This window comes from Gadus morhua, chromosome 19 (assembly GCF_902167405.1).
Source record: "Gadus morhua chromosome 19, gadMor3.0, whole genome shotgun sequence".
Classification (NCBI taxonomy): domain Eukaryota; kingdom Metazoa; phylum Chordata; class Actinopteri; order Gadiformes; family Gadidae; genus Gadus; species Gadus morhua.
In genome coordinates, this window is record NC_044066.1 from 20,649,082 (window position 1) to 20,670,022 (window position 20,941).

Sequence of the window (20,941 nt, forward strand, 5' to 3'; positions counted from 1 at the left end):
CTGGGGAACGGGAGGGGTACAGGAGTTATCGGAATTAAAAAGAGATCGCAAAAATAAGTAATTAAAAAAGTTACGAAATAGGGTTGAATTTTCATGAAAGAATTAACGTGGAAATATATCTCATGTGAGTCGTATTCATGAATATGAATGTTACAATAAACCAAAGTAAAATAAATTGCTCCAATATTGGAGGGTGTGATGAGATAATCATCACGAAAGCGCTTGGGTGTGAATTGCCAAGTCTAGAGTGAGAGCCCAGATCATAAATACACACCACATGTAGTCACGTGCACACATGCACACACAGTACACACAGTCCCACTACACAGCAACACATGCCTGTGTTTTAAAATAAAACTTCCTCACATTGTCAGCTCATACGTATCCCATATTCAACAATATTCGCTGACATTATATCTTTTTAATTGCTTTTTTACAGCCAAATCCAATAAACCCAATCCTCTACAGCTGAACTACCTTCAAAACATTATGAGGATGTCTTGATTCCTAGCCGATACAAACCTTAAAGGAAATCTTAACCTATTTTAGCAGGTCTCAAAATATGAAATCAATATCAACATTTACATTTTTTTTCTACTTCTGCTTGAGAACACGATTCTGAAGCCAAACGACGAGAAAAGCCTCCCTCTCTCTGCTCCCTCCCTCCTTACGTCTCTCTACCAGTGGGAAGTGTTACGTGTCGCACACTCGTGATTGACAGGCGAGCTGAATCCTCCAAACCAATCAGGGCGGAGTAGCCCTGCTTGAACGAACCGGGAGCTGTCCCAAATCAAAGTTGGCTCACACAGAGGCAGGTGCAGTCGACTCCAATCCGATATTCTCACAGCACATTTCACTCACTAATACCTGGCAGACAGGATTACAGGCAATCCTAACAAATGACACTCAATGGTTCTTCCATCTCCCCTACATCACCTTTAAGTCGAGACCCTGCCGGGTCAATCCCAGCTCCGCTATAGAACCACTTCATCGCTTCTCATCTCCAAGAAGTTGTCTCAGGGTTTGGTTTTCATTGAAGAAGACAAGTGTGTGTGTGTGTGTGTGTGTGTGTGTGCGTGTGTGCTTCAGGGGCCTGGCCTGGGGCAAGGTGGAGAGTGCTTCAGACGTGAAGGATGGGGCTTGAAGACCGGGAGTACAGTCACGTCAGGGAGGATTTAGCGGTACACAGGACCTGTAGATGGGCGAGGGAGATGGACGAGAGAGAGAGAGAGAGAGAGAGAGAGAGAGAGAGAGAGAGAGAGAGAGAGAGAGAGAGAGAGAGAGAGAGAGAGAGAGAGAGAGAGAGAGAGAGAGAGAGAGAGAGAGAGAGAATGCAGAGATTATATTGTGAAGGCAAACAATAAACAAAGAAGCAGCCAGTAATCACGACGCTTTACAATCTGACGGACAGTAGAGGGGGGGAGGCAGAGAGACCGGAACGTTCCGTGGCGGGCCTCATGATGGGGTCCTGGCTGTTGTTAGGGAGGCATCAGGTTTTAAGTGGTGATGATAATGCTGCCACATATAGCAGAAGGAGCAGGGAAACTCATTAAAATAAATGACATGAGTGTGTGTGTGTTTGTGTGTGTGTGTGTATGTTTGTGTGTGTATGTTTGTGAGGGTACGTGTGGGCATTTGCGTGGCCGTGCAAGTCAGTTTATATGCGATTATGTGTGGGTGTGTTTCTAACTTTGTTTGTGTGTGTGCGTGTTTGCATGGATGTGTTTACGTGGGCTGGTTTGTGACACGCACATGTGTGTTATGTGTTTCGATTTGCAGACAAGTGAGTGTGTGTGTGTGTGTGTGTGTGTGTGTGTGTGTGTGTGTGTGTGCCTGCGTGTGTTTGTGTTTGTGTCTGTGTATCTGCATGTGTGTGCATGGCTGTCTTTGTGTGTGTGAGCCTGGCCATGCAACTCTGCCTGTGTTTGTGTAGTCCTGTGTTTGTGTGGGCCTGTGTTTGTGTGTGTGTTGACGTGCACGTCACCCTGCTTCCAATCAGCCTCAGCGGCGACGCCGCCGGGAAGCGACAGACAGCCGTTGGCGGGCGGAGCAAGGGGCCATCCTCCTAACGAAGGATGCCTTAACGAGCCGTGCTTAACGAGGGGAGAGCCAGTGGCTCGTCTTCCCGTTAGCGGGAGATGATGCGTGTGGAAGAGGGCCCCTCGGTAATTAGGCTTAGCACAGTGACAACGGAGGACAAAAAATAAATCGAAATCTCAACGGTTTAAGGGTCCTTAAAAATATATAAAAGATGGCGGCTGGAAGTGGAAATGTTGGACTTATGAGGCAGAACAAACGAGATTCCTCTGCGTGTTTCCTGAGGTTCGCATCGCATGCCGCCATGGAAACGACACTCAGTCCGTTAGGCCAGCAATTTGAACTTAACGGACTGCCATGTTTCTCTTGAGCAGTTTAAGTAAATATAGATGGTTCTGCTGCCATCAACATACACACACACACAAACACCAGAGTGTTATTGGCTTTATGTAAAAAAGCACACACACACCACAGACATTTCCACACGGATCACTCATGCGCGCAGACCCACAAATACACACACTCACGTTTACGCACGTACACACAAATTTCACACTCACACTCGCAATGTCCTCTTTTCCTTGCATATTATCGCCCGGGTCCATTAATGGGGTACGCACGCACGCACACACGCACGCACGCACGCACGCCAACACACACACACACACACACACACGCGCGCGCACACACACACACACACACACACACACACACACACACACACACACACACACACACACACACACACACACACACACACACACACACACACACGTATACACACGTACACAAACATTCCCACACTCACGCTTGAACACACACACACCCGCTAAAGTTTGTTGATTTGAAGAGGAAGTAATTTCAGTTTAATCAGGCTTTACAATGGGAAACAGGAGACTATTAGATGGACTGTTAAGTGTATCTGTGTGTGTGTGTTTGTGTGTCTCTACGCGAGTGTGTGCGTGTGTGTGTGTTTGTGTGTGTGTGTGTGTGTGTGTGTGTGTGTGTGTGTGTCTCTACGCGAGTGTGTGTGTGTGTTTGTCTCTACGTGAGTGTGGTGAGTAATCGATCCCATGCCCTTGGAAGTCTCCTACATTTATTTAATCAATTATTTATTTATTTATTTGATTACTTCTCCGCCACCCCCTTCTCCATCTCCCCTTATCGCTCCTTATTAAACCGTACGCTAACAAACAGTCCTTTGAAACCCACTTTCCAACCCCCACGACCTCCATTTGTGCTCAGTAGTTCCTCTCCTTCTGCCGAGGTATTTTTAAACGCTTGGCAGTTGGGCCGAGACCACCCCTGGAATGCTAAAATATAATCTGTTGTTGTTTTCGCGTTTTTTTTAATTCCCCTAAAGTTAAATTCCCCAAGACGGCAGTTTTTGAGGTTCCGTAAATAGGTTTTTGTTTTATTATAAAGGCTTGCCATTACCTGAAGTTGACTTATACTCGGATTGTTTTTTTTCTTGGAAATGGTAATGGGATAATTTTAGTGTTTTAGAGTTTAGAGTGTTTTTAATTTGGCCTACTGCTCCCAACTTTAATGCAGCTATATTCGGATGGATGGAAGACTTTTGTGACTTGATGCGCACGCACACACAACCACACACACACACACACACACACACACACACACACACACACACACACACACACACACACACACACACACACACACACACACACACACACACACACACACACACGCGCACATGCACACACTTGTAGCGGTGATCAGCATGCTTCCAGTTTGGGCGGGTCTGCTTAGCTCAGGAGGTAGAGCGGGATGCCATATAACCGGAAGATTGCTAGTTTGATCCCCGGGTCCTCTTCGACGAGCGTCGAGGTGTCCCTGAGCAAGACGCCTAACCCTGACTGCTCCCGACGAGCTGGCTGTCGCATTGCATGGTTGACTCTGCCGAACGTGTATAAATCTGTCTATGACCCATTGTAACTTCACTTAAATGACTTAATAAAGTCATTTAGACGGAATAAAGCGTCTGCTAAATGCCCTGAATGTAAATGTAGTTTCCTCGGTTCAGATGCAGCGGGGGAACGTAAATGTTGTTTCCTTGGTGCAGAGGCAGCGATGGCAAAGATGTCTCAAAGAATGTGGCCCACCGGTGCTAGACCCAGGGCACTGCTCTCATCTGTGTGTGACGACCCGCAATGCATTTAAGAGCCCCCCTGCGACATGCGGTCGGCGGCGGACCGGGTAAACACAGAGCCAACACCGTCAGAGGGCTTACGTAGCGTTTGTTGAAATGATGCGTTCAGGAGCGCTATTGCTGGTCTGTTTGGATAGAGGATGGAAACCAATGGTGTTTTCGTTGGTTTAATGTTGTGTGTGTGTGTGTGTGTGTGTGTGTGTGTGTGTGTGTGTGTGTGTGTGTGTGTGTGCGTGTTGTGCGTGTGTGTGTGTTGTGCGTGTGTATGTCTGTATGTGTGCATCACTTTGGAGCACATAGGTATATGACACGCACGCAGACAGAAGAAAAGGGGAGACGCACGTGCACACACGCAGACACAACCACACACACACACACACACACACACACACACACACACACACACACACACACACACACACACACACACACACACACACACACACACACACACACACACACACACACAGTGAGAGGTGTTGAATTTGGTGTAAGGCTGAAAATGACCTTGCCGGAGCGTCTTGGTTGTGGGGTTGGGTACTGTTCACATCTAAACCGATACCAGTACCGCTACGTAGAATTCAGAGCTGGTACCCAACGGTATCCTTTTGGACAACTTTACCCCCTCTGAATATCAAAAGTGTAACTTTGTTTCTAATGAGTCCACACCTCAGACTCTCAACACTGTAATTTAATTTAGAATATTTTACGAAACACCCCAAATAAAACCCTTCCTTCGTTCCCTCTCCCCCCTTCCACACCAGTCCCTCACACCCCCAGCCTCTCAGTCTGCCACCGTGGCGTGAGAATGCGTGTGGCGTGCGTCTTGGATTATGTGATATCCTTCCCACCAGCTGGCCGTCGTGACTGCGGCGAGGTAACGACCTCAGGGGCCCTCACTGAGACTAGAGGCCTCTGGGGGGCCTCACTGAGACACTGGACCCCTGGGGCCCTCACTGAGACTAGAGGCCTCTGGGGGGCCTCACTGAGACACTGGACCTCTGGGGCCCTCACTGAGACTAGAGGCCGGGACGGAGGGGGGGACCTCTGGGGGGCCTCACTGAGACCCTGGACCTCTGGGGCCCTCACTGAGACTATAGGCCGGGTTGGACAGTGCAAACTCTTACCTGTCGGTAGGTAAGAGGGTTACCTGTCGATAAAAGCTCGAGTGTGAACACTCTAGTGTAAACAACACGACTGATGCCGCTGATTATAACAACAAACATATTATACATTCATATTTTTTGTTTGTTAACTCTCTTCATGTATTAACTAAAGCTTTATTGGTTAATTAAGCACCCTGATTGTAAAGTGTTCCTCAGGATTCCTCTTCGGCTCTGATGCAAGAGCCCGGCTAATATTGTTCTTTTTTGCCTGTTTTCTTTTCTTAACTAATTATGGACGCGCTCCTTTTATGTTTCAAGGCACGGGAAGCAAACCAGACTAATGAAGCTTAGTCTACCGCCCGGCCCCTGGTACATAAAAGCAGCAAGACCCATAATTAGTGTGATGAGACACACCTGGGGCTGTCTGAGGTTGACCCCTCTTTGAACAGGGGTCTGTTCTGTTGTGCTCGTACGCTTTGATTGTACACAGCCTCGCTTGTGATTCGCTGTCGATAAAAGGGGTCTTCTGAATGACCAAATGCCAACGGTGATGATTATAAGTTATCCTGTTGCGTAACACGCAGCGGTGTTAAGAAAGTGTTCTTATGAACGGACAACCTAACGATGTTTTTTTGGGGCAAAGATTTCGAGACGAGGAATCTGGACAGTTGAGGAATCCTCGGCCGACCGGCAAATTGGTTTTAAGTTAAATTAAATGGAGATGTAATTAAAACTTGGACTGCGAGTGTCAGTAGTGGAATTTAGCAATTATGTTTTCAGCCTTATTGGACGGTTAACCCCGATGGTTTCTCGGGAGAATACGTCCGGTGCATAACATGTGCACAATGTGAAAAGAAATGTAAGAAAACGCCTCGCTCATCTTTAAAGTTGCTTCCAATTTTCCGAGTGGTCAGTAAAGGAGCTAAATCTGAAGAAATTAGCCGTAAAGTTTCAGCATGGTTTGGACTCTTTTTTTATTTTATTTTATTCAATATTTTAATCAAAAGTAGCACAAAGATTGAGAAAACTTCGGTGGGACTCAAGAACTGTCCGTAATGAAACACTCTTAAAACTGTGTGTATGTGTGTGTGTCTGTGTGTGTCTTTGTGTGTGTGTGTGTGTGTGTGTGTGTGTGTGTGTTTGTGTGTGTTTGTGTTTTTACCGTACTGAAAAATTATTTTGAAAACGTGTTTTCAGAAATTGAAATGAGGAGTTTTCAATGAAAAACGCTAATTATCTCCCCAAGGACTCAGGGTTTACTTATGAAAGTCTTGAACCAATGAGGACAAAATCAATGATGCATTTTGTAAACACACAAAGAAGATCCTTTATTCACGGATGTTCTCTGGAAAACTAAGAATATTGTTTTGTTCATGAAGAGAAAGAGTGATAGAAAGAGAGAAGGATGGAGAAATAGAAAGAGAGAGGGGGGGAGAGAGAGAGAGCAGGGAGAGACGAGGACAAAAATACATAAGCAAAACCGAGCGAGAGAGAGAAAGGAAGGTAGACATGAATGTATTCATGAATTCAAAGTGAAGGTTATTACTAAGCATCCATCAAAACTCAAAGGAGAACCAATATACATACTGATGAACCACTTTTTAAAAACTGCCAAATTGGCTTATTAAAATGCTTTTTTCAAGGCCAACTGGGTGTGGTTGTAATATTGTGATCAGTGTGGGATTCACCGATGTAAACTTGGTCCAAAGTCGATTCCTGCTTGTTCTCAAGCTTAAAATATGTCAGGGTCAGTAGGTGCAATGGCGAGGAGAACATCTAAAGATTTAGGAAGCGAGGGCAAGTGGAATTACTAAATTAATCTAATGCAGCACTGCATTGTGGGTAAGTGCAAGTTCAGCTCACCTTCTTTCAGTGTAAAGTAAGGTCATTCCAAAGTGGGATAGTCGATAGATTAATCTGTGAATAATGTATATCATCCTTTTAGCATGCATACTGTATGCCTATAAGACCCTTATTAACCCAGAAAGAAAGAAAGTCACAGATCTAAGTTCTCTGTGGATATGAAATCCAACTTTTGCTTGGACAATATACCTTACATGTGAAAAGAGAAATGTCTAAATTAATGAAATGATTATCTCCAGATACCAGAGCCATGAGCAGCCATGGAAGACTAAGGTATTGTCAAACAAAAGCATCAAAAATAATAATTTTCTAAAACAATAAGCCACATATGTTTTCTTCCACTTTCCCTTGACTTATATTGAACAAAAAAAAAGAAACGATAAGGATCCCGATTAACTTTTCAGTTAATTGACGTATTCATAGTGAACTTTTGGGTTCAAAATGGCCGACTGTTAAGCTAAGCAGAACCGGATAAGAAGAAGGGGGTCGGGGAGGAGTGGTGGTGGTGGAAAGAGGGCAGACGACGTGGACTTACATCACAACAGGAAGAGACAGAACAGGACTTATAGGACGGGAATAACAGAACAGACACGACAGGTTTAGCTCAAGTCTTTTACATCTAGGTTGCTCTGTTCCTACTTCCAAACAGCTCCAAATCTCTTCCTTTTTCTCATGACCGCTTCTTCTTTCCTCTCCTGTCTTCTTCTCTTTATTCCCTCCTCTCCTCTCTTCTACTCTGCGTTCTCCTCATCTCACCTCTGTTTTGCCCCTCTTCTCTTATCACCCTCCTCCCCCCTCCTCTCCCCTCTCCTCCTCTCCCCTCCCCTCCTCTCCCCTCCTCTACCCTCTCCTCCTCTCCCCTCTCCTCCTCTCCTCTCCTCCCCTCTCCACCTCTCCCCTCCTCTTCTCTCTCCTCCTCTCCTCTCCTCCCCTCTCCTCCTCTCCCCTCCTCTCCCTCCTCCCCTCTCCTCCTCTCCCCTCTCCTCCTCTCCCCTCCTCTCCCCTCTCCAACTCTCCCTCCTCCCCTCTCCAACTCTCCCTCCTCCCCCCTCTCCTCCTCTCCCCTCCTCTCCCCTCTCCTCCTCTCCCCTCTCCTCCTCTCCCCTCCTCTCCCCTCTCCTCCTCTCCCCTCCTCTACCCTCTCCTCCTCTCCCCTCTCCTCCTCTCCCCTCCTCTCCCCTCTCCACCTCTCCCCTCCTCTTCTCTCTCCCCCTCTCCCCTCCTCCCCTCTCCACCTCTCCCCTCCTATCCCCTCTCCACCTCTCCCCTCCTCTTCTCTCTCCCCCTCTCCCCTCCTCCCCTCTCCACCTCTCCCCTCTTCTTCCCTCTCTACCTCTCTTCCCTCTTCACTTCTCCCCCCTCTCCTCTCTCCTTCCTCTCCTCCCCTCTTCTCCCCTCTCCTCCTCTCCCCTCCTCCCCTCTCCTCTCTCCTTCCTCTCCTCCCCTCTTCTCCCCCTCTCCTCTCTCCTTCCTCTCCTCCCCTCTTCTCCCCCTCTCCTGCCACTCTGAACATGATAATAACAGCACAGCATTAATTATGAAATACATGGGAGTACATTTATGAGAAGACATGTTTTTAATAAAAAATGACAAGCCTTTAAGTGACTCTGTGTCCTATTGGTGTGTGTGTGTGTGTGTGTGTGTGTGTGTGTGTGTGTGTGTGTGTGTGTGTGTGTGTGTGTGTGTGCGGGCACTATATATGCTTCCGTTCGCCCGTTCTCTGCTTGGTTAGACAGTACGTCAATGATATTGACGGTTGCTACATAAATAGACAGATGGAATATGTATGCGCAGCCATGTCAAGTATAAAATAGCCTATATAAATATATATATGTCAACGAAGGCGAAGCCAACTATAATTTTACTCACTTTTTTTTTTTTTTTCAGCTAGTTCTCTCTCCCCCTCTCTCCTCCAATATCCCCTCCCATCCTTCGATCATTCTCCTCCTCACTTACACCCCTCCCTCTCTCTTCCTCATTTCTTACTCTCCCTCTCCCTCTCTCCCTCTCACTCCCCATAGTACCCTCTCTCTACCCTCTCTCCCACTATGCCTCCCTCTTGCTGTCCCTCCCTTCCAATTGATCCCCCCCTCTCTCCTTATTTTATTTCTCAACTATTTCTCTCTCTCTCTCTCTCTCTCTCTCTCTCTCTCTCTCTCTCTCTCTCTCTCTCTCTCTCTCTCTCTCTCTCTCTCTCTCTCTCCATCCCTCTCTGGCTCTTGTCCTTGCTATGGCATCGCCATGTATATTTAATAGATGCACCGGCCGCACGCAAAAAAAAACAGCACTGAATTATGCATAGACGACGAGTGTGTGTGGATTTCTGTGTGTGTGTGTCATCCATCAGTTTGGGATGGGGGGTATAGATATTCAAGTTCTATGAAAGCCAGGGGTGTGTGTGTGTGTGTGTGTGTGTGTTTGTGTGTGTTCAACTTGGGATGGGGTTGGGGGGTATAATTATATAAGTTATATGAGAGCCAGGTGTGTGTGTGTGTGTGTGTGTGAGTGTGTGTGTGTGTGTGTGTGTGTGTGTGTGTGCGTGCGTGCGTGCGTGCCTATTCAGCCCTCCCTCTGCGCCAATTATTAACCATTATTCATCCCCTTAACCTCTCTCTCTTTCTGTCTCTCTGTAATCTTTCACCCCCCCTAACCTCTCTCTGTCTCCCTCCAACCTGTGCGTGTCTGACTGCCCTACTGGGACAGTTAGTTAACCGACAACGTCGAGGAAGCTGTAGTTCATCTTGCATTTCTTTGTTAATTTCTCTCTTATTTTGTCGGACTGTTGATCAGTATTTTCTTTCGTCAGTTTGATAGTTCTTAACGTCCCTTGTTTGTTTCTTGAGGGTAAACAAACACCTGAAAAAGAGAAATAGCATGGTGCACAAACAGAAGAATCCCCTGAGTGTGTGTGGTGATGGCTGGTTCAACAGGTGTGCAGCCTGCCCCAGCCCCAGAGCCCAATCAGTCTGAGGAGGGCCAGGTCAGGCTGCTTAAACCAGCCATTATCCACAAGCACACGCACGGGCCACACTTCTTTCTCTCTAACCTAAGCTTTTTGCCCTAGCTGTGTGTGTATGTGTGTGTTGCTTTTGAGCTAACAGCAGGCAGTGGGTCAGTCCCTGTGTGGGTATGCATATAATGCATTATTCATGCGGCAATACCTTCTAATGAAGTCAAAGCCGGACACGTCCTCAAAAAGCACCCGCTGACCAGCCTCTTGGGGAAAATAACCGACATATCGTTAGCAAGGCGACCATTAAAATGTCTCTGCTCAATTAAAAAACGCGCCTATTCATTCCGATAATAACGATAATTAGGCAGACTTTGACGCTCAGAAGTCTCAGACATACGGAGGAATGTAAAATAATGGGGGACATGAGTTAGTGTGCCCATATTTGACCACCAATGTGGCTAATCTATTCAGCGTATATCTGAGTGGACACTCCCACTTGTGATGTCACTTAGGGTTACGATTAGGTTTGCTTTAGGTTGTTTATGGTTAGTGGCAGTACTGACATCACACAGAGGGGGCGGAGTTGAGGGTCCTCATTAGCGCCAAATGGCAACAGCTGAAGCTGCAGGTGAGTCTCAGGAAGTGAGACTCTTGAGTGGAGAGTCTCTGAAGGTTCTGCCGGTGAGATTCGGGTTGTTAGACCTAACCCAAAGGACACACGTTTTTCTGACAAGACACTTCTATGAAGGAACTTTTGGTTGCAAATACACATGGAAACTGAACGACGGGAATGAGGAAATGAGGTGCCTGTGCGGCGTGTCACGGAGAGAGCTGTTCGCCTACAGTGGCTGTGGACCTGCGGTGAGTACCTTGCACCTAACCCCCTAGATAGGATTGCCCTCACCCAGGGATAGTCTACATTCCTCAAGTTCAACACACCAAGTAGGGAAAGACATTAGCTTACGGGCTGACTACCCGGATGTATAACGAGTCCGGTAGGTCTTTGACGTTGACGCCTCGCAAGGGGGTTTCCAGACCGCTTACATCCTTGCGGACCCTGCTTGCGTCCAACGCAAGGGCCTTACATGCGCTTCCCATAAATTGTAACCTTGCGTCAAGGCACGTAAACCTGGCGCAGAACCAAAACAGGCTAGTGACTGCGTGGAAGTGTCTGCGTGGTCTTTTGTGTGTCAACGTCCAAAACATAACCCTACCTTAAGGCATAGGAAAAGGCCTAATTTGAATGGCTATCGAAGCTCACACCTGCTGGTAAAATCTATTTTACCATAGTATTTTAGAATTCTATAAAATGAATTGAAGTCTGGGGCGGAGGGGTGGTGTTGCAACGAAAAAACCAACCCTTGTCAGGCGGCGAACGTAAACCCGGGAGTCTGTGGTATTTCTATTTGACGCCGGATGTTGGTCAGGTAATTGGGATGGTATTTAGAAAAACCAGACATAGACTCTGAGTCACTGGGTCTCTGAAATTTACCATTGTCTGGAAAAAAATATCACCGCGGTTCTCCTTTCTCTAACTCTGCCGTGGTAAGGAAGAAAACGTTCGCTTTCACCGTTCATAATGCCCTTTGTTTTATGGATGTGAAAGGCAGAGGTTGAAACCTCAGGAGTTAGAAAATGTTAATAGAGTTTGGTTGCACAGTTTTTGGAACACACACGGAACCTCGGTATTAAGGCAATGGACCAAAACACTGAGCTTGAAGGCTAGTGTTATGGAGTGACACTGAAAGAAACTTTGAATGTTAAACATTCAAGCCTAATTTCCATTGTTGCAGAGAGAGAGAGAGAGAGAGAGAGAGAGAGAGAGAGAGAGAGAGAGAGAGAGAGAGAGAGAGAGAGAGAGAGAGAGAGAGAGAGAGAGAGAGAGAGAGAGAGAGAGAGAGAGAGAGAGAGAGAGAGAGATATTTTCAGCAAATGCAACAGAATTCAGATAAATATATGGAGACCAGCTAATTTTTTTTAAATAGACACAGTAAAAGCACAATAAAGGGAGAGAGTGAAAACACAAGGAGAATAGAAGAGAGGGAGATGACAGACGATATCAGAATGTCATTGGCGCGTGTGTGTTTTACCCACCCGTACCTAGATATAATGAGCTTCAACGGGGGGGCACTTATGTCAGATATGATTGAGTTCAGAGCACGTCTCCCTTTCCATCCGAGCGCTGCGCTAGCATGCTGCCCTCCCACATGCCCCCTAAAGGCCTGAGCAAACGATGAGGAGTGAGATGTTAATGAAAATATGTAATTCTAAGCAGTCGCTCACAAGCATTAACACACACACCCGCACACTGACACACACACACACACACACGCATGTTCATGCAGTCACTGCGTTTGGTTCACCTCATGAAATCCTAAAGTCCTGAAGTGTGAGCATTAAGTTACAGGGGACATCGAACGAGACGTTTCAGAGTCCACCACCCTCCTTGTCTTAATCCCAGTTTAACAAGTCATCTCTACTGGTAGTCCTCGCACTGGGTGGAGCAGTGGGTGGGTGTGTGCCTACGTGGACGTGCATGTTGATCACCCTCGTCACAGTGTGAAGCGTAGGACCCATTTCGTCCCGCCACCAACTTACCATCACTCCATGTTTGGGCGTAGCATGAAGCTAAACCCTTGACATTAGCCAACTTGCCAAATTGTACCTAGGGACCTCGGGTGTAAATTTGCCTAAGGCTAACTCTGGTGTGATGCATCAAATGGTTACATTTAGGTTTTATTTGCACGTCGTCCCTTTCAAATAAAATTGAAATTGAAATTGAACCCAGCCTCCCCACGACGACCAGGCAGCTCAGAGGCACTTCTGTTCCAGGAACTCTGAAGTGCCTTCCTCAGAAGCCCTGCCTCTCCGTGCCGTGACTCCATCTCAGTCTGGCGGTCCGTCTAGCAGTGGGTGGCGGCATGGGGGGGGGGGGGGGGGGGGGGTATGGTTTTAATTAAAGGGGAATCAGTACCGGCACGAGACCGATCACCTCGCTGGGAAAACTCATGCGCCTCATCCCCCCCCCCCCCACCCCCCCCGCCCCAAATCCCTCCGTCCCTCCCCGCCCGCTCTCTTTGTTTACTCTGACCTTCAGCCGTCGCCATGACGAGATTACGTTTGTATACTAAACACCTGTTTCTCAGACACGAGCGTCAGCGGAAAGCGTGAACACGACATTGTGAGCGTAACGCACGCCTCTCCAGTCGGCCTGTCTGCGTGGCTTTATAAAGCGCATCGAATTAGGTTTTATTGACCCGCCGAGACGTACACGGAGGAATAAGCGCTGCCAATGTCAAACAGTTCACTCAGTGTTTTCTTACTCAAACCTCCTCGTTGGTTGTGTTGCTTGCGTTGTTGCTGATAGCAATAGTTCTGTCCGAGAAAGGAGATATGGGTTTGGTCATGGAAGGATGGGAAGTGATTTTATGGACGGCAACAAACTCCATAACAAAGGAAAGAACAAGTTTTGTGATGCCTGAATCTTTTGCTTTCATCAAATAAATCCTCATCCTATCGTTTTGCAGCGTTTGTGGTGAAATAATACTATAAGTGTACATCTATCAGGATGTTTGCCACATCACAATCCATTTATTGTATTTCATAATTATATTTCAAAATGTGTTTCTAGCAATTGGAAAATAACGGGATAATCGTAATTAATGTGTCTCCTCTCCACACAGTTAAAAACGCAGAAAGAGCAACGTGCCAAAATCAATTGCGAATAACGTAGACAAATTTAATAGAAAACAGAAAGTGTATGTGTGACATAATAAATACCAAGTGGTGCATCGACACATATTCTAATATAATGTGTATGCCCCCCCTCCTTGGTACATACATTATATTTAATAACTTAGTAAATAGGATACGTGTGTCTATGTAACATTTGGTATTTATTATGGCACACACACACAGCTTCTATTTCCTAATTTGGTCAATAGGATGTATACGTCCTGGGAGGGGGGGGTGCACACGCATTCTATCTCCTCCTGTAGTCAATAGGATGTGTAGGTCCCAAGGGGGGCGGGGGTTACACTCACATCCTATCGACCAAAGGAGGATCATCAAACCCAGCCCCTTTAGCGACCGAGGAGTCAGACGACCGAAGCACCCCTCCGGCCGCGACCCCCCCCCCCCCCCCCCCCCCCCACCCAGACGAGCCCCTGCTTAATGCAGCGCTGTTTAGTTCTGCGGTATTTATCCAGGAGCCCGTGGCAGGGGCGTCGGGGGCGGCGGCTTAATGGAGCGTGGCAGGCGGTACCTGTCGGCATGGCGATGGAGAGGGCCACGGGGGCTACTCCGGGAGCGCCGGGCTCCATTAAAAACCAGGCGCCGCTGCCATACATAAACCGCTCTCGCTCTCGCTCTCGCTCTCGTTCTCGCTCTCGCTCTCTCAGCACGAAGACAAGACAGAGGGAGACCCTGGAATCTCTCTCATGGTCTCTCTGGTTCCTTCGGCCTAGTTCACTCTCTCTCTTGGTCTCTCTCTGGCGTGCCATCTCTCTCTGAGCGGCGTCCAAGAATAGCTGGACCCCCGCCAAGACTTCTGCTGGAAGAGGGAATGCAGTGGCTAACACACACACGCTCGAACACACACACGCTTGCACGTGTGCTCGCTTGAACACGCGCTCGCACACACACACACACACACACAAGCTCACACAAACACAAGCTCGAACACACGCTCGCACTCTGTACACAACAACCACTTGGCCCAACGGCGGAAGACAGACACACAAGCATGTGCAGCAGAAACTGACGCACACACACGTTAACAAAGAAAGAAACACACTAACACTCGTGGCTTACTGAAAAATACAATACAATCAAAAATAGCCAATGGAGGACTTAATCTAAATTAATAAATAAATGTTGTTCGGGGCGGTGAAATATGGTGTTCAGAGCCCCCTCCTAATCCCCCCATTGAAGGGCTAAAGGAGGAGACGCTAAGTCCTAGCTTCAAAGCCCGCTGCCGCTGGGTATTGTACCCGCGCGTGTCCCTCCCCCTGGGGGTAGTTTAGCACGCTAGCTTAAAAACAAAGAACATGCTCAAACAGAAAATCTCAAACTAGCAGATCCCTTCGGGAGATTCCATCTATGTCCTGACCTGTCATTGTGTTGGTTTGCGAATTGTTTATGTTTTTGCCAGTTCAAATGTGTTTGTCATCTATCCGTGGTCTATTTTTGTTTTGCTTGTTGCTTTGACGTCAAAGGACAGACGTACAGGAAGTAGGAGAATGGATGCCTTGGTTTTCCCTCCTGGCTGTAAAAGACGCGAGAAGTGTTGATTGTATGGATCTTTTTCAACGCTTTTGTCAGCCCTCAGAGAGCAGCGGCTGTTGGTTTATCATGTCTCATTGTTCTCCGGTTGTCTTGTTTACCAGTTTTACTGTAAAATCCATACGAGTCATGGAAAAAAATGTCGAAGGTTTAATGGCGCTCATTTTCTGGCTCATGAAATCACGGGTTGACTTGGCTGATATCGGCAACACAGTTGGAACATTGTCTGTGTGTTTGACTGTCTGTCCGTCTGCCTGCTTGGCTGCGACAGGTCTGTACTTCCCTGATACACTGCTCATATTCCAAGTTGACATCGGCCCATTGGTTGACCAGCCCTCCCCCTGATTGGCCCTTGCAGATAAGAACCAATCGGCAGCGGACGCTGCTGTCCGCATCAGTCTTCTCCTGCTCGTGGCGTTACAACAAGCTAACATGCTAAATCTTCAGGCTAACAGCTACCAATGGGCCAATGACATCGGCCCATTGGTTGACCAGCCCTCCCCCTGATTGGCCCTTGCAGATAAGAACCAATCGGCAGCGGACGCTGCTGTCCGCATCAGTCTTCTCCTGCTCGTGGCGTTTCAACAAGCTAACATGCTAAATCTTCAGGCTAACAGCTATTCCCTGCGCCGCGCCGCGGCTAATCCCAGCGTCCCCTCAAAGAGAGCACACCGACCACGAGTGCTGCCTCCGGGGGACTGAACGAAAGTTTGATGAATGACCGGACCGGTTGAATCCAGCTGGGTGATTAATCAAGCTAATCAACACATGAGACGTGGCGTCCCTACGTTTTTCTACGCCTCTGTTCGTACTTGACAAATTAACTGAACTCAACTTTATTTCCATTCTTCCACCCAGTTTTGCCTCTGATACCGTTGCACACCGAAATGAATTATGTTCTACGTTCAATTATTTCTCCGCCGACCGGCATCATTACTTTGATCGTTTGGACAAGCATTGAGCGGGCTAGTTGCATTAGCTCGCTGCCATAAATTAGTTGATGCAAAAGGTGTGTGTGTGTGTGTGTGTGTGTGTGTGTGTGTGTGTGTGTGTGTGTGTGTGTGTGTGTGTGTGTGTGTGTGTGTGTGTGTGTGTGTGTGTGTGTGTGTGTGTGTGTGTGTGTGTGTGTGTGTGTGTGTGTGCGCCATTAATGGACCCGGGCGATTATATGCAAGGAAAAGAGGACAATGCGATAGTTTGGTTCCAAAGGGTGATGTTGAGAGTGAATATTCTTCCTCTGAAGTCTACCTTGATCAATGGATTATCAGATTAAGGATCACTTTTATTCGCAAAATGCATCAATGGACACGCAGGAATTTAACTTGGCGTCCAGCACTTAAACAACTAGACGGACACAGTAAAATGCACATAGCTCTAGTAAAAAGTGATATTAAAAACAGTTCTATAAATAAGGAATAATAAAATAGTCCACTATCTTGAGGGAGAGAGCGAGGAAGGAAGGTAGAGAATGAATCTTGTGAGGTTGCTGAAGTAGTTTTGTAAGGGTTGCCTGAAACTGTTAGAGATCAAAAGCATGCATACGGCAAACTGACACACGCACGCACACAGCAAACCCCATTGGTGCATCAATCATCCCTCGTTTCCTCACAACCTTTCACCTCTTCTCTTAACCCAACCGCCCGTCTCTCATAGGTCTGTCATCCGTCCATCATTCACCATCCACCGCCTCTATTGTTAATCCTGACTTATTCCTCCTGTCCTTTCCGTCCCTCCCCTTTTATCCCCCGCTCTCATTCCTGTCGCCGTGCTTTATGTTGTATAAGTTCGAAAATTGGGTGATCAATATTTTCTGACAAGGCAGAAAAAACAAAACCTCGCCCCACTCGTAAATCTGAAAACGTGTGTGTGTGTGTGTGTGTGTGTGTGTGTGTGTGTGTGTGTGTGTGTGTGTGTGTGTGTGTGTGTGTGTGTGTGTGTGTGTGTGTGTGTGTGTGTGTGTGTGTGTGTGTGTGTGTGTGTGTGTGTGTGTGTGTTCATGCCCTATATTTCTCCCATGGTTTCAATATTTCTCCATGGGAGCTTGTGGAGCAATCTGGGGGTATGAGTGATGCCTCTGATTACTCCCTGCATGAGCCTGCGTGCGTGTATGGGTGTGTTGCTCATGTCATAGGGCTAACCAGCTTGCCTGAGGGCAACTGATTTATTTAACAGCCTATTGGTGATAACAGACGAAAGGACTTTTTTTTTTTTTTTTTTTTTTTTACTCGGGAAACACTTCTCAGCTCTCTAACACACACACACACACACACACACACACACACACACACACACACACACACACACACACACACACACACACACACACACACACACAGTGGGTGTCAAGTTGTCGACTCCTTGTTTCTGCCGCAATAGCAGTTTCCGGAGTCTGTTGTGTGTGTGTTTTTTGGCATTGAGGCCGGTGCTACTGGCTGGTTGCTTGGATGATCTGATAGTCTACAAATGGTTCTGACTAGTTGTTTGCAGCGTATTGTTATTTTACAAGTTTACTCATTTGGTTTTGGTTTCACTCTGGGAAACTCAACGTAAATGTCACAGGAGAACATTATCATTGAATTGAAACAACAATAATTCCTGATTGCAATAACTGAATTGACATTATGTTTCGAAACTAAATGAACGGAAATAAGTCATCATTTTTGTTTCAAATGGAGCATCGCAAGAGCAAGCCCTGAGGTATTAGCGTCTCTCAGTTAGCATCGTTCAAATTGAGATGATAGCAAAGACAGAACTGTGATGGGTCGCAAGACGATGCAGTCGTTGCTCTAGCCTTTCGTACACAGCTCCAACTTTAAAGAGAACCACATCCATCTAGTTGCAGAAAAAAAAAAACGTAACCAAAACAGCAGAGCATTCAGAAAACCCTGGCGGACATATTACATTTAATTCAACCCGATGGTGGTAAGTAAACTTCTCCTGACAGCCCGGCTAGTTGCACGAAGACGGAATGTCCGTTCTATAAATAATAATCGTACTGGAGCTGCTGTCATACTGCTTATCAGCCCAGCCGACGAGACTTGAGGGTCCAGTGGGGACACACTGTGTGTGTGTGTGTGTTGGGAGGGGGAGGGTGATTGTGTCTGACGTGCACTGACAAGTCATTCAAAAGTTTTCATACTTCTTGGCATATTTTGGGATTGTAGCCGAAGATGGCATCGGATGGACACTAACGACGCTCTTCGTTAGTGTCCAGATTTATACCAGGCGGCTAATTGGACTGTTCCAAATATGTCGGTAAGAGGGGACTTCAACATGCTTGATTTTTATTTGATTTTTTTCTGCGATTTTTATGCGAATGTGGATTTATTTGCTTGAATAAGTGGAACAACTTTTATTCGCAAGCCAACATGGATGACATATTAATGCATATTAATGTAATGCAAGAAAAAAAACCTTTACCCTGGACTATAACAGACGATAATGAATGCCGTTTGGTGTTTTCAAAAATAACATATTTTGATCGGATGCCGCCTCAAAAGTTTCACCTTTCCCGGTGTTGGATTAGCCGCGATATTTCTCGCCGTAAGCTCGCACTCCACCGCATGATAACCTCACAGCCCTCACTGGAGTGGCTGATACCCCCTGGGGCGAAGCAAAAACAAATCACATCGGACCTCAGCCGGCGCGGGGGTAGGAGTTGATTAGCATGACAGATTGTGTTTGTTCAGACCCCCGTTGGGGCCACGTCTGTGCAACAGGGCTGTTTGCGTTTTGCATGAATGATCCCCGTCTTGCACTCTGTATTTCATCACTCAGATGTTTTATATCTTTGGTCCCTCTGCTCTGTATCATTTTTTATTCAACCGTTCCCGAAGGCCTGGAGCTAGCATGGCTTCCACACTATTTACTATATTGCCGCCAAAATCAAAGCTATCTAAGCTTCTATTGAGATTCGGAAGATGAAACATTCAACTTGTTTTTTCGCCAACCTTGAGGTATGGACACACTTTGGGTATGAAGATGAGAGATCGGGTCCTGGGAGATCGTTGAATTATTAGCTGTACATATTTAAACATTTTGAAGGAAGTTACGGGAAATGGCTTGGGTTATAAAGTACCCTGTCCGTACTTTGCATTAGCATGCACCGTGACAGAAGAAATAGCCCCACTTCTGCGTCGGGAAAACAATGTCTTTGTGTATGCCTATATGTGTGTGTGTGCCTATACCATTCCCCAAAGGCCTTCCCCCAGGGGGATAGCGTTGCTTTCCTTCAACACGTGGCGCGTTTGACTGCAGGCGCCCGTCGATAGACCACTTCCTAGGCCGGCGTAGCCATTAGTCGGTCGTCCGGGTTTATTCAAGGTCAACGACAGCGGGGGAGCTGAGGGGGATCGCAAGAAAATAAAATAAAAATAAACTCGTCCCAAAAGATCGGAGCGCCGCGAGCCAAATGCTAAGTGTCTTTCTGCCTTGCTGTCAGTGTCATCGACAGAGTCCCAAGTCTGGCCTGTCGCCCCCCCCAGGTGTACACCGTGAGGTGTACCCTGTCAGGTGCGCCCTGTCAAGTGTGTCAAGGGTGTCCCGCCAAGCCAGTCCCCAAGTCTGACATCAGGACTCCCCCTAGCTACCTACCCTAAACGAATACAGTGCTGCTGAGACGTTCATGCCACGAATGAAAAACGGGTAAGGTCCCGTGCGTGAGCAGACCTGAATTCAGCACCACGTCACGGGGAAACTGAGATTACAGGCCGATAGGCTCACGGTCGTAGTACGAACAGGTACCCTCGGCCTCTATACCGTGGTTGGTCTGTTACGTCATTCGAACCCATGCTGTACTTTTCGTCCAATCACAGCGGTTTCTCTAAAGCGCTCAACCTGGCCGCCCTTACCCATGGCGGTATGGTGAACGGGTTGAACACACACACACACACACACACACACACACACACACACACACACACACACACACACACACACACACACACACACACACAGAGACAGAGAGTACACACTAGTTAATTGAATTTAGCCAGCTGCGTGCGCATACGTTCTTGTTGACTGGGTGATTAATTAGTGATTAATCACTGCGATGAGTAATTGATGCTCGCTAGGTGGGAGGGAGGCTTGTGGGTGTGCGCCCTATTATGTTGTTTAGATTGGGGCCGTTCAACCCTAACAAACGGGCGATTACGAGCACTTGAGGGATGGCGTCCTTTCAGATTCCACGTAGGGATACTCGTTCCGTGTGAGAGACCGCTGTGACGGAGTCATGTGATCAATTAAGCTCAGTTTTCGTCGTGTGACAACACCGGCTGACGTCAATCACGGCAGGCGATGACTTTTGTTGCCAACGTATTCACCGCAGATTTGGGATCTTGAGATGTGTGCAATACATCAGAAACAGCGGAAGCAAAGCAAAGCGTGTGCACGTGACTGGGAATAGCTGCGAGAGTCCCACAACGTCGATCTTTGGTTGTACTTTGTTTTTGATTTAATTTCCGCCCTCTCTTCCTTGTCTCCATCTCTCCTCACCACACTCCCCCGGCTCCCCTCAGAAGTTTCTGT

General features: G+C 47.2%; 1 protein-coding gene across 6 annotated transcripts in view; it reads left to right on the forward strand.

The window, feature by feature from the left end:
• The window catches only part of grm8a (glutamate receptor, metabotropic 8a), a 234,735-nt gene that overhangs the window by 23,281 nt on the left and 190,513 nt on the right, over positions 1-20,941 (forward strand). The window contains exon 1 of one of the 6 annotated variants that reach the window (XM_030341950.1): positions 10,491-10,993. The exons of the other annotated variants lie outside the window; for them this stretch is intronic. Coding sequence (XP_030197810.1) covers positions 10,739-10,993 — 255 coding nt within the window. The 5' untranslated portion in view covers positions 10,491-10,738. Of the gene's footprint in view, positions 1-10,490; positions 10,994-20,941 lie in introns of those variants that run through there. 6 annotated transcript variants of the gene reach the window in all.